The sequence below is a fragment of the Hyperolius riggenbachi genome, chromosome 6, assembly GCF_040937935.1.
Source record: "Hyperolius riggenbachi isolate aHypRig1 chromosome 6, aHypRig1.pri, whole genome shotgun sequence".
NCBI classification, from domain to species: Eukaryota; Metazoa; Chordata; class Amphibia; order Anura; family Hyperoliidae; genus Hyperolius; species Hyperolius riggenbachi.
In genome coordinates this window covers 321,768,166-321,780,767 of record NC_090651.1, presented here as the reverse complement: position 1 = coordinate 321,780,767, position 12,602 = coordinate 321,768,166, and the positions used below count along the sequence as shown (strand labels likewise).

At 45.1% G+C, this 12,602-nt stretch overlaps 1 protein-coding gene across 1 annotated transcript in view; it reads right to left on the bottom strand.

Moving 5' to 3' along the window:
* Nucleotides 1-672: 672 nt before the first annotated feature.
* Nucleotides 673-12,602, bottom strand: part of LOC137521737 (E3 SUMO-protein ligase ZBED1-like) — a 43,990-nt gene continuing 32,060 nt past the window's right edge. Inside the window, exons 3-6 of the mRNA XM_068241404.1 lie at nucleotides 10,822-11,084; nucleotides 6,883-6,947; nucleotides 4,035-4,192; nucleotides 673-2,822 (exon numbers count right to left, since the gene is read on the bottom strand). Coding sequence (XP_068097505.1) covers nucleotides 787-2,822; nucleotides 4,035-4,192; nucleotides 6,883-6,947; nucleotides 10,822-11,084 — 2,522 coding nt within the window. The 3' untranslated portion in view covers nucleotides 673-786. The remainder of the gene's footprint in view (nucleotides 2,823-4,034; nucleotides 4,193-6,882; nucleotides 6,948-10,821; nucleotides 11,085-12,602) is intronic.

The following is a 12,602-nucleotide window of genomic DNA, read 5'->3' as shown; positions in this document are numbered from 1 at the left end:
CAAACTGCCAGTGAAGGACACAGGGCTAAGGGCCCTTTTCCACTAGCTTCGATTTGCTCAGAATCCCCAAACTCTGCAATTTGCAAATCACAATAGCAGGCAGAGAGATGAAAAATGAGCAAAGGTGCAATGTCTCTCTCTCTTTTTTAAACGTATTAAGGGTTAGGCAAAGGTAGAGGAGCATAAATGATTTTTACTACCGAAGTTAAGTAGTAGAATATCGGTAATTTTACAGATATTCTACTAGCGGCAATCCCTAAATGCATCCATATAATAAAGGCACCTGTAAAAATAATGATATTTATAGGTGCCTTTATTATATGGATGCATTTAGAGATGCGGTTTATGAATACACTGTGCAGCACTGGGTGGGAATGGGGGTCAGATTTCAGCCTCAAAAATACTATCCGATTCAGCGTAAAAATGACTACAGGAAAGTATTGGATCTTGCCAATTTATATATGTACAATATTTTGGATTTTGCAGAGTACTTGGCATGACTCACAGCATATCACTCTACCATTATATCTGAGAATCCTGCAAGCAAAGTTTATTGTCCGACCAGTAAGGGAACATGTAATTATTTTTTCTGAAACCCCAGTAATATACTGCGGAAATTATCTATATACTGGTTCTGACCCAAAGACTATTAATTTGTTCTTACAAGGATAGGATAGCACTGGAAGCACAAGATTGTAACTGTAGGAGTAACAGAGAGCCACCGCCAACTAGTGGCCAAGAAGAGTACAGGAGAGGCACAGACGTGAAAGACCAACTAGTAGCAGATTAGAGAAGGAACCGATTGCCATTTAGAAACACTAGCATATCTACGTGCTCAGCAGTCAGAGCAGACCGTTTTCTATAAACCGTCATGCCAGCATCTGTAAATAGCCAGCTTGTGGGTACAGAAGTGGCGGGAATGGCCAAGAGTTTGCGAGCTGCCCGAGCGAGTATTGGGTATTGGGTGTAATGCATTTTCCACCACTGCAATGGGTCCTGGCATAGGGAAGAGGCTTCACTGGTCTGGAAGCTGCTAATTTCTTGCTCTGCCTGCTGGTTAGCAGTACTACCTGAAGAATTTCTGACGCTGCACAAGTCTCCCAAGAGAAACTCAATGCCGGAGTCCTGCTTGGGCTTTTTCGTTGGTGGCCTTGTGTTTTGGGGTTCAGGTGTGACACAAAAAGCTTCTGTGGACGGTGTTTTTGCCAGACTTGATGCTTGGAGCTTCAGTAGATGAAGAGCCTCCACCCGGTCTGGTTGGCTGAGGAAGTCAAGGCCACGAAAACGAGGGTCCAAGGCACATGCCAAATTGAGAACCTGATTGACTTCACCATCGGAATACTTAAAACTCAACTCTTCATGTATGGCCTTTTTAATGTTCTTGCAAAAGTCTGAGTCCCACTCATTAGGAGCCAAGTGTTTATACAATAAGCTGGTAATCACAGGTTTGACCAGGCATAACCCTGCAAACTGATCTTTGGTAAATGTTGAGGTAGCAATAGATAATGGTTTAAGGATGTCTACGACATCTTGTAGAATTGACCAATCCTGAGGTTCCAATGTAATCCCATCTTCTTTCAGTGTCTCAATGAGACCCTTGAAGAATTTGGAATGGTCAACAATGCTCTGCAACAAAGTGTAAATACTATACCACTTTGTTCCATCACGAAGGAACATTTTTAAATGAACCTTCAATACAGGACCATGAGTTGTCAACTCTTCATTTTGAGTTGTAGATGAGAAAATAGTGGCTATTAGTCTTCTGAACCTATCCAGTGTGGTTTGTATGGTGTGGTGCTGAAGAATAGCTTCAATACAGCCCCTGAGCACCTGTCCTACACACGGCAGTGACTTCCAACCTACCTTTGATGCTGCTGCTTTTACTGTGGGACCATTAATACCTACTGCGTAGAATGTATTGTTTCGTATCCCCCATTCCTCTGCTACATCAAGGAGAACTGATTTAAGGCTGTCTTCAGAAAGGTCTTCTGAAACAACCCTACTGGATAGCACCATGTTCTTAGATTCAAATCCTTCATCAACGTAATGGATAATGAGAGTGAGGTAGGACAAAGAGCCACTGTGCTTCCATATGTCCAGGCTGACAGAACAGTCCTGCAAATTCTTAACCAGTTCTGCAACTTTTAGCTTGGCTTGGACATGCATTTCCTGTAGGATTGTATGGGCGAGGAAAGAAGCTGCTGGTAGTTTATAATTGGGGTCCAGGACAGACAGCATTTGAGTAAAACCCTCCCCTTCAATTATTTCCACTGGCATCAGGTCACGGACAATGAAATCGGCCACAGCTTTGGTTGTTCTCCCTACAGTTGGAGCCACCACTGCCCTAGAAGCCACTTCACGGGGTGGAACAACTTCTACATTTTTCTGTGGGTCAACTACTGCCCCTTGGGTTCCCACCAGTTCATTGTACTCCCGTCTATGTTTATATATAAGATGTTGTCTCAGGTTAGTTGTATTGCCACTATAGGAAAGTCTGACTCCACAAATTTTGCAAATAATCTTAGTTTTATCAATTATCCGTCCATAGGCGTCACCTTGAAAACCAAAAAACGTCCAGTAACGGCTTTGGGCCCGACCTAAACTTACGAGGTTCTGAGTTCCTTCAAGAAGCTGGAACCCAGATGAGTGTCCAACGTTGCTCAGCGGATAGCTCGGTTTGTGGGACGGCATAAGGGGGCTGACCATATCATTGCAGTGGTATTGATTTTGGCTTGACAAGTGTTCCAGTGGCTTCAGTTGTAAGTCTTGGAAGAGTTTCATCAGTAGTTCCTTTTCACCAAATTCATATTTAAAATGCTCTCCTAGAGAACAAAAATGTAAGTATCGTCAGCAAAGGCTTAAAAACAAGTGGTAATCATATCTTGGTTTACATAATAGTACTTTTTAAGACAATTGTCTTTAAAGAATAATCCACCCAAAACTTTTATTTTTATATTGGTCAGTAAGGGGGTTGTGGGGGAATCTTCCTAACAATTACAAATATCTGTAGGGAGTTTTAATAAGATCTCTGGAGCTTAATAGATAAAATATCACATTTGCGAATTGACCCTCTAAAGCATATGTGGGCAAACTACGGCCTACAGGCCGGACACAGCCCGCTTGGCCATTTCATCTAGCCCACCGACGCAAGGCCAGATGGTGTTTCCCTCCAAGAGGTGAACTGGCCGCAGCTAACCTGATTCAGGCTTCATGCTGTGGATGCAGTAAAAAAAAAAAAGGGCTATGGGAAAATAGCGTAGAAAGCCTAGCAGTAGAGACTATTTATGTCCCTGGTGTTGGGCTTCAGGCGCCATTTTCCCATAGCCCTGCTCTGCCTGTCGGTGTGAGAGTTTTGTAGCTGGACTTGTTGCAATGAAGATCTATCGGGGAGCAACGCTGGAGGCCAAGAGAGGAGTCTTCTGCCAGGTGAGTAAATTGTTTTTCTTTTTCAGGAGCACCACTAGCAACAGGGCTATTAGGGGGCACTATCAGGGGGAGGCATGGGGGGAAAAAGGCAGACATAAAAGGGGAATTCTGCCTCATCATTTATGAGGGAAATGCTGCCTAATATGTTTTATAAAGGGGGAAACGCGTTGTGTATTTTCTGGGGGATACAATGCACATTATGTGTATTTCCTGTGGAAATACTACATATATGTGTATTTTCTGTGGAAATGCTGTGCATTGTGTATTTTATGAGAAGCGCTGTGCATTATGTGTATTTTATGAGAAGCGCTGCGCATCATGTGTATTTTATGAGAAGCGCTGCGCATCATGTGTATTTTATGAGAAGCGCTGTGCATTATGTGTATTTTATGAGAAGCGCTGCGCATTATGTGTATTTTAAGACAAATGCTTTTGCATTATGTGTATTTTAGGAGAAATGCTGCGCTTTATGTGTATTGGGAAGAAATACTGCTGCAGAAACAGATCGGACAGGTTGGAAATAATCTTGTCGATCGGACAGGGCGCTGCATTGTGTGTTCCCAGCATAAGTGTAGCAGTATTTCAGCAGATGTCCATGCTATTATTACCTAGCTTAAGACCCAGCGTTCTGGCATACTCTTCCCCAATCCACACCATGAGTTCTGTTCCTGATGGGATAGGCTGACACGAACGATAGTAGATTTTCCCTCGATACTGGAATACCGTCAGATTGTGCTCTTCCTCTGTTGATGCACAAGCCACGTACCTGACAGAATAAATCAAACATCAATATTTAATCATCTGCATACCAGGATGCAAAAGAACTGGCTAGAATGTAGATTTAAAGGGTGGCACAGTGGTAAAGGCAGACACACACCATTACTGTCACCCAGAATGATCATCAGGAATTGTTTAGGACTAGTCACTGTACAGACATACTGCTTAGCTCTCAGTCAGTTTCATTCTATGGAGAGGGGAGGGGGGATGATGAGCAGCAGAGTCATGTCTGTGCTGGTCGTTTAGTGACCCAGCATGGCAGACTGCTACACATCAGGGGCACCTGTGCTGAGTTTTCCTCAAAAGAATCGTGAACGATTGTCTCAAACAACAAGAATCTTCCACCTGCATGTAGATTTAAGTGATCAGGGGAGCCTAGTGGAAAACACTTCCACCTAGCAGCACTAAGGGTCCACATTCCCTTCTTAGCCTGGAATCTCTCTGCATGGAGTTTGTATGTTCTCCATATTTGCCCAGGTTTCTTCCAACATCACCAAACCACCTAATCATTTGTCCCAAAAAACTGGGACATTAAGACTGTGGTAACAGTTGGGATTAGATGGGGATCTCCTCTGAAGGATAGCGATATAAAATGGTCAATGTACATCATCTCACAAAAGTGAGGACACCTCTCGATTGAGACATTAAAGGAAACCTGAGACAAACTTAAAGCCAGCATTCATTCTTACCTGGGGCTTCCTACCCTGTGAACTCTTACCTAGGCCACTGCGATTGACCGCTGGCCGGCCCAGTCTCTTTCTTCAGTGGGCTAAGAGTATGAATGCTGGCTTTAGTTTTGTCTCAGGGACACTTAAAATGGAACTGAAGATTAGCTTAAAGAGGAGCGGTCAGCCATACTATCTCAGGGAAAAAAAAACCAAATATACAAGTAGATAAATACTTGCTCTACTTACATAACACATGTTGGGCTTGATTCACAAAGCAGTGCTAACTGTTAGCACGCCTGTGAAAACCCCCTTAGCACGTCTAAACAAGCTTTTCGCGCATAAAACTTTACGCGCGCAAAACTTTATGCGCGTAAAACTTTACGCGCGTACTGCACAGAGCGCAGGGCGCACCGCGCAAAGTGCCCATTAAAGCCTATGGGACTTAGCGCGCGTAAAACTTTGCGCGCGCAAAGTTAGCGCGCGATCTGATTGAGAAATCCAATGCTAACCTACTTAGCACCCTGGTTAGCGTGTCTAAAGACTTTAGACGTGCTAAGTAGGTTAGCACCGCTTTGTGAATCAAGCCCGTTTTGTACTGTCCATGTTATGATTCCTGTAAATTTTATAAAGGAGAAGTAGAGAATCCTATTCTAGACAGTTTCCATATTTACTGTGGCTATTTTCAAGCCAGTCGTGATGTAATATCTGCCCTTAGTCTCCTCTGCCTGATTCCCCCATCCCCCCCCCCCTTTTCACTATAGAAAGTGCATTGTTTCAGCATGAAAAATATTGGCCAATCAGTGAGGAACAGAGGTGGGGAGGGGAAAACAGGAGGGAAGGAGGCTTCAGCCAATCAGGCTGCATTAGTTAAGTCTGAGGGGAAGTAGAGAAGCAAAAAAAGACAACCCAGCATGCCCTGCAACTTCTCTTTTGTGTACCAAATTTTCTGTGTACCAAATAAGAGTCATGTAAACTGGGGAATGATAATTCATCAACAAGAAAAGTAATAGTGATTTTAACTTTTGGATTGCCTGATTAGCATCCTTATTACTTGTTTACTAGATAAAAATAAAGAATTGATTTTTTATTTTATGCCCGACAGTTACTCTTTAAAACAAACAGTTTCACTTACCTGGAGCTTCCCCAAGCCCCCAGCAGCCGTCCTGTCCCGTGCCGGTCCTGCACGATCCTCCGATCTCCCGCCGCCAGCTAGTTTCATTACCTGCGCGCCCCGGGCCATGCGTAATCTTCTTCACGTTACTGTCCACTGCAGGAAACTGCTTGCTTTAAGCTAATATTCAGATCCACTTAAAGGCCCCTTTCACACTACGGAGCATCACGCTGTGGTACTCTCCCCTGCCGTTCCCATGTTGCAGTGGCCATTAGTCTCTATGAGACTCGCCACAGTACCAATGATTGATCAGTGACTGTGAAGGGTGACACTGAGTGAATGTACAAGGCTTTAACAGAACAAAATGTTATATTTTTGTAATAATAGCATACGACTGCTCCGTGTACTAATACGAAATCACATTAATCTATAAATACTATAAAAGATATTATACCACTGGAACATGAAACTGCCATCAGTGATGCTAGGTCGAGCCCACATCGCCTACCATAAAAGGTCATGTATGATGTAAAGTAGGTAGGTTGTTTATTCACTATGATAGAAAGCCAGTCTTGTATACACCAAATACCGACCTCTAGTGGTGGGAGGGAGAAGCCATGCCCAGACAACAGTGAAGCTGCAATCACATTTGAAGAGAGAGAAAGTGAGGCACTTCTTCCCAGAACCCTTTAATCCAGCTTGGTGATCACAGTGGTACAGAACAGTGGGGGTGTCAGAGCCTGACAGCTGTTTCGCAGGCTAAACCTACTTCTTCAGAGGCACAAAACATGTTTTTCCTCTGAAAAGCAGGTTTAGCCTTTTTAGGAAGCAGTGCCTTGCTTTCTCTCTCATCAAATATTATTTGAAAATTTAGGTAATAATACGGGATTAAACATTTACCTCATCCAGCTGCTTTTGGAATCATCAGTGGCATCAATATAAAAATATGACCCGTTGTCTCGCACCTGCGTAAAAAAAAACACATGCAGAGATTTGGTAATTGTGGAATGAAGTGATCTCATTTATTAAAAAAAAACAAAAAAAAAACATTAAAACATTGAGAAAAAGGCCTCCCGTACAGTTCTAAGATTACCAAATACAAGTCATTTTAACACTGAGCTTACAGTTTGTCTTCCTTCCACCACTCTGGAGGATGGCGCTTTGTCACGCAGCACCCCTCTTCACTCTTACACTGCTCTATGGGAGGGGCAATGGCCAGGTCAGTCACTCCCCTTCCTGTTCAGCATCAGCAAGGCCTTGTGAAATACAGCCTGCCAAGTTCTCAGAGAGGACCAGAGGTAGACGGCAGTCCAGGTGCAGCCAACCCTACACATTACACTTATATGCCTCAATATCCTGCCTGAATACCAGGACTAGAGTACACACTGGTATTTGCAGAAGGACTGGCTGAGGACAAGGAAGAGACCTTGACCTGGTCAGTAATAAGCTGATCTTAACGTATTGCTGCATTATTCTCAATCTTAGCATTTTCTCAGAAACAGACATAGGCCCTCCCCATTCACCTACAACATACTGCTTTAACCACTTCTGTGCCAGGGGGGTATTTTTCTGATCGGTGCTGCGTGGGCTCTCCAGCCCGCAGCACCGATCAGCTAGCAGCCAGGGCGATCAGACTTCCCCCCTTTTTTCCCCACTAGGGGGATGTCCTGCTGGGGGGTCTGATCGCCGCCGGCTGCTTGCGCTTGCGCGGGGGGGCTCTTCAAAGCCCCCCTCTCCGCAGCGCTTCCTGGCCTCCTTCCCCTTCCCTCCCTCTCCCTCCCCCTGTGAGCGGCGCAGGACGGATTTACGATCTGCGCCTGATGGGATAGGCTTTAGCCTATCAGATGCCGGCGATCCCCGGCCAATCAGAGGCCGGGGATCGCCGATCTCCTCTACGGCACTGCTGCGCAGCAGCGCCGTATATATGTAAACACCGGGGAAGATCTTCCCCGCGTGTTTACATTTACCCTGCGAGCCGCAGATCGGCTCGCAGGGTGTTCACGGAGACACCCTCCGTGAACTGACATGGAACGGCCGCTCATACGAGCGGCCGTTTCCATGGAATCCACTTCAGGATTCAGGGGCGTACTTAAGCGTATGCAGAATCCTGAAGTGGTTAAAGGGAACCCGAGGTGCAAGTGATATGGAGGCTGCCATATTTATTTCCTTTTAAATAATACCACTTGCCTGGTAGTCCTGCTGATCATTTTGGCCTCAGTAATGTCTGAATCACCACCCTGAAACAAGCATGTGGATAATCCAGTCAGACTTGAGTCAGAGAACCTGATCTGCATATACTGGTAGGTGAACAGGGACGCCAGTAGAATAAAAGTACATAAAATTTTTAAAAAATTGCTGGGAGGAAGTGGTGGGAGGAAGCAGACACCAAGGACTGTGATTAAATAAATAAATGCACATTTATTGAAGATACCCCAAGGATGCAACGCGTTTCGCGGGCACAGCCCACTGATCTGCATGCATGGTCTATGACTAAAAGCATTAGAGACACAGGATCAGGGGGGCAGTCAGGCAACTTGTATTGTTTAAAAGGTAATAACTATGACAGCCTCCATATCCCTCTCACCTCAGGTCCCCTTTAATGTGGTTGATGGCTTTAAAAGCTAAAAACTACATTTAGACAACAATTCTGGAAACCAGTAGCCTAGTTTCGGAGCTCTGGGCCCCAATGCGACTTTTACATTGGGCCCCGATAAAACTCTATATAAAAAACAGTAGATATGTAGCACCAAAACCTCCCGAGAGCAGCTGCAGTGCCAAGAGAGGTGTAAAGGTTCGTATACACGTCCGATAAAGATCGTTCGTTACGAACGATTCGTGACGTTTACACGATATTCAAATTAGACGGAAAAGATCGTTCGTAATGAACGATTGTGTACACACGTGAACGATATAAGTATAAAGTACTGAACGACGAACGATTAAAAAATGCGTGCGCAAACGGAAGTGACGTAATGACAGGCAATAAGAACATGCGTTATCGGACGATCTTTGTACACACTGCAACGATTGAACGATTATCTTTCGAAAAAATCCGCCGGGTTGGATCGGTCGGATTGAACGATAACGGTCGTTATCGTCCCAAAAAACGATCGTTGGAAAATTTGGAGCGCACGATTATCGGTCCAATTGTCGTTATCGTTCGTTTTTGAACGATCGTTATCGTACGTGTGTACTCAGCTTAAGTCTATTAATGGTTACACCTAATCAAAGCACATAAACAGGTGATCACTCCCAACTGAGCACTATTAACCTCTTGAGGACTGCGGTGTTAAACCCCTCTAGTGACTAGGACATTTTTTTTTACTAAAAATGGCCACTGCAGCTTTAAAGGGAACCTAAACTGAGAAGGATATGGATTTTTCCTTTTAAAGTAATACCAGTTGCCCGACTCTCCTGCTGATCCTGTGTCTCTAATACTTTTAGCCACAGCCCCTCAACAAGCATGCAGATCAGGTGCTCTGACTGAAGTCAGACTGGATTACCTGTATGCTTGTTTCAGGTCTGTGATTCAGCCACTACTGCAGCCAAAGAGATCAGCATGACAGCCAGGCAACTGGCATTGTTTAAAAGGAAACATCCATATCCCTCTCCGTTTAGGTTCCCTTTAAGGCTTAGCTGCAGGGCCGCACAACTCAGCACACAAGTGATTCCCCCCCCCCCCCCCCCCCCCCCCTCCTTTTCTCCCCACCAACACAGCTCTCTGTTGATGGGGTCTGATCGCTCCCCAGTTGCAAAAATTTTTTTATAGATATTTATTTATTTTAATAAATTTGCCTATTTTTTATTTATTATATATTGTCCCTTTCCTCCCCCTGCCAGTCAATTAGTGTGATCGGCTGTCATAGGTAGGTTTCAGTCTATGACAGCCGATCACTCCTCAGCCTTTGGAGGGGACAGCCGTGTCACACGGCAGTGTCCCCAGTACAGCGCTGCCTAAGACTGGCTGTTTGGCTGTCTAACAGTCTCTGAGCGGCGATCACCGCTATGAGACTGAAGGCGGAGTTGCGCGTGCATCAGTGAGTGCGAAATTCCTGCTAGCCCCATAGAAGGCCGTATATGCCAATCAGCGTGGAGCGGTTCTGGGGCTGCCGCCATGTCCACGCTGATCGGCAAGCAGTTAAAGAGCTAATAAAGCGACTGAAGTAGGGTCCCTACCGGGCCCCTATGGTTTAGGGCTCTGGTATGGTCTATTCCGTGGCATCCTCTATTGCTACACCACTGCTGGAAACAATGGCCAATCAAGCATGCAGTCTGCACTGCACCCAGCCACAGAATACCCTTTGCTTTAAAGTGGACCTGAACTCTTGCACAGGACCAAAGGAAAACAGAGATATGCACCCTGTATGCATTTAGAGATTTTACTCCATCTATTTCCCCTTCATCTGTGATTAATCACAACTGTAATTTGATCTCGCAACTGTTTCGCAAGAGCAGCTAATTTGTAAACATAGGATGTTAACCCTATGTCTGCTTCCATGAAAGCAGGACGTTGACACACTACAGATGTGTTACAGGATTTGCATCAGCTGTAACAAACAAATGTTTTTCTTTAAAGGTTATTATGCTGTTGCTTATCTTTTAGAGCAGAAAGGAAGTGCTGACTTCCGGACTGTTTTAAACAGATGGCTTCGGGGTATAAATCTGGGATGGCAGATATGGAATAAAGGGTGTATGTTGGTGTTGGCGGTAGGGGTTAACACAACCCCTTATAGATATTGGAAATTGGAAGTCATATCTGTGCTTTAGACCTTCACAATACTGCCTGGCTATAGCCTCACCCACAAACACACATAATAAAAGATATAGGAAAATCCATACCGCCCAAGAGTAAACTGTGCAATCATTCCGGTCCACCAATATATCCCCCTCATAAGGGCCGAAAATGCAGCCGCGCGGGATGACCGGAATCGTACACCAGACACCAAACCCTCCCTGCGGCCTCTCCTTGACCACCAGGCCTTCTGGCAGGGAAAGCAAGGCCCGGGAGGGGACGTTTTCTGGAACCGGGGTGTCCAAGATGAATGTCGGGGTTCCGTGCTGCGGACAGGAGTCTCGGAAGTACAAGCGACAGTCTTCACAAACTGCAAAAGGCAAGAGAGAGGGTGAACAGGCATTGAGAAACAGACACATCCTTCAATATCACTAGCAAGGTAACAAAAGAGATAAGAAGAGGATACTTTGATAGCAAACCCCGCTTTATATGCAGGTTTCTCACAATAAAGCAAAACTCAACCTTAGGCGACATACACACCAAAAGGTGGAATCGTGTTAAACAGTCGATGAACGATCAAGTTCAAAAGATCTTGAGCAAACCTGAAGCTAAATTTAAATTAAAAAAGCATACTTACCTATGGAAAGGAAAGGCTCTCGAGTCCTATAGAGCCTTTCCATTCCTCTCCTCGTCCCCTCGTTCCAGATCCTTCACCTCCGGTCATAGCTCCTGCCGCGGGAAGCTTTGGAAATCTTCAGGAGCCCTAAGTGCTCCTGAAAATGGGCAACTCCATACTGCGCATACACACTTGCAAGAGAGCACACTGAGGCTGGTGCAGTATGGAGCCGTCCATCTCCACTTCAGGAGCGCTCGGTCTCCCGAAGAGTTCCAAAGCCTCCCATCGGTCGAAGGACTGGGGGTGGTGGTGCTGTAACGAGGGGACCAGGAGAGAAACAGGAAGACTCTATAGGACCTAGAGCCCTCCCTCTCCATAGGCAAGTATCTGGGGTTTTTTATATTTATTTTTAAAGGACAACTGTAGTGAGAGGGATATGGAGGCTGCCTTATAAGCAATACCAGTTGCCTGGCTGTCCTGCTGATCCCATGCCTCGAATACTTTTAGCCATAGACCCTAAACAAGCATGCAGCAGATCAGGTGTTCCTGACCTTATTGTCAGATCTGACAAGATTGGCTGCCTGCTTGTTTCTGGTGTGATTCAGACACTACTACAGCCAAATGGACCAGCAGGGCTGCCAGGCAACTGGTATTGTTTAGAAGGAAATAAATATGGCATCCTCCACATTCTTCTCACTTCAGTTGTTCTTTAAGGTAAGTCTGCTGGAAGCCTGTCAGTATTTACACTACAGTCACATTCTCTGCTTGAAAGTGGTCACGGTCCGGTTATAGTTTTTGATTGCCCATGATCACGATCTGGCATCGGTCATAGTCTCCAGAGCAGGATCATCCACCAGGCAGCCTAGGCTGGTGCGTGGCACCTAGTGGGTGTCAAGGGGCCACTTGACACCTTCTTTGACCTCTCTCCACTTCAGTTTACCAAACTACCTTCCCAAGGGGGCCACATTACATCTTAATACATCTCTGATAGTCTCTGCCCGTCCGTGATCAGTGTGGTTACAGCTTCTGAGCCTGCCACTGCCTGCCAGCAGTCACATAGCGCAGTCAGTTTCTGAATTACAATTGCAATATCATCAAAAAGTTAATTTATTTCAGTAATTCAATTCAAGAAGTGAAACTCGTACATTGTATAATATAGATTCATTTCACACAGAATGATAGGTTTCAAGTTTATTTCTTTTCATTTTGCCGATTATGGCCCACAGGCGATGAAAACCCCAAATTCAGGATCTCAGAAAATTAGACTATTAC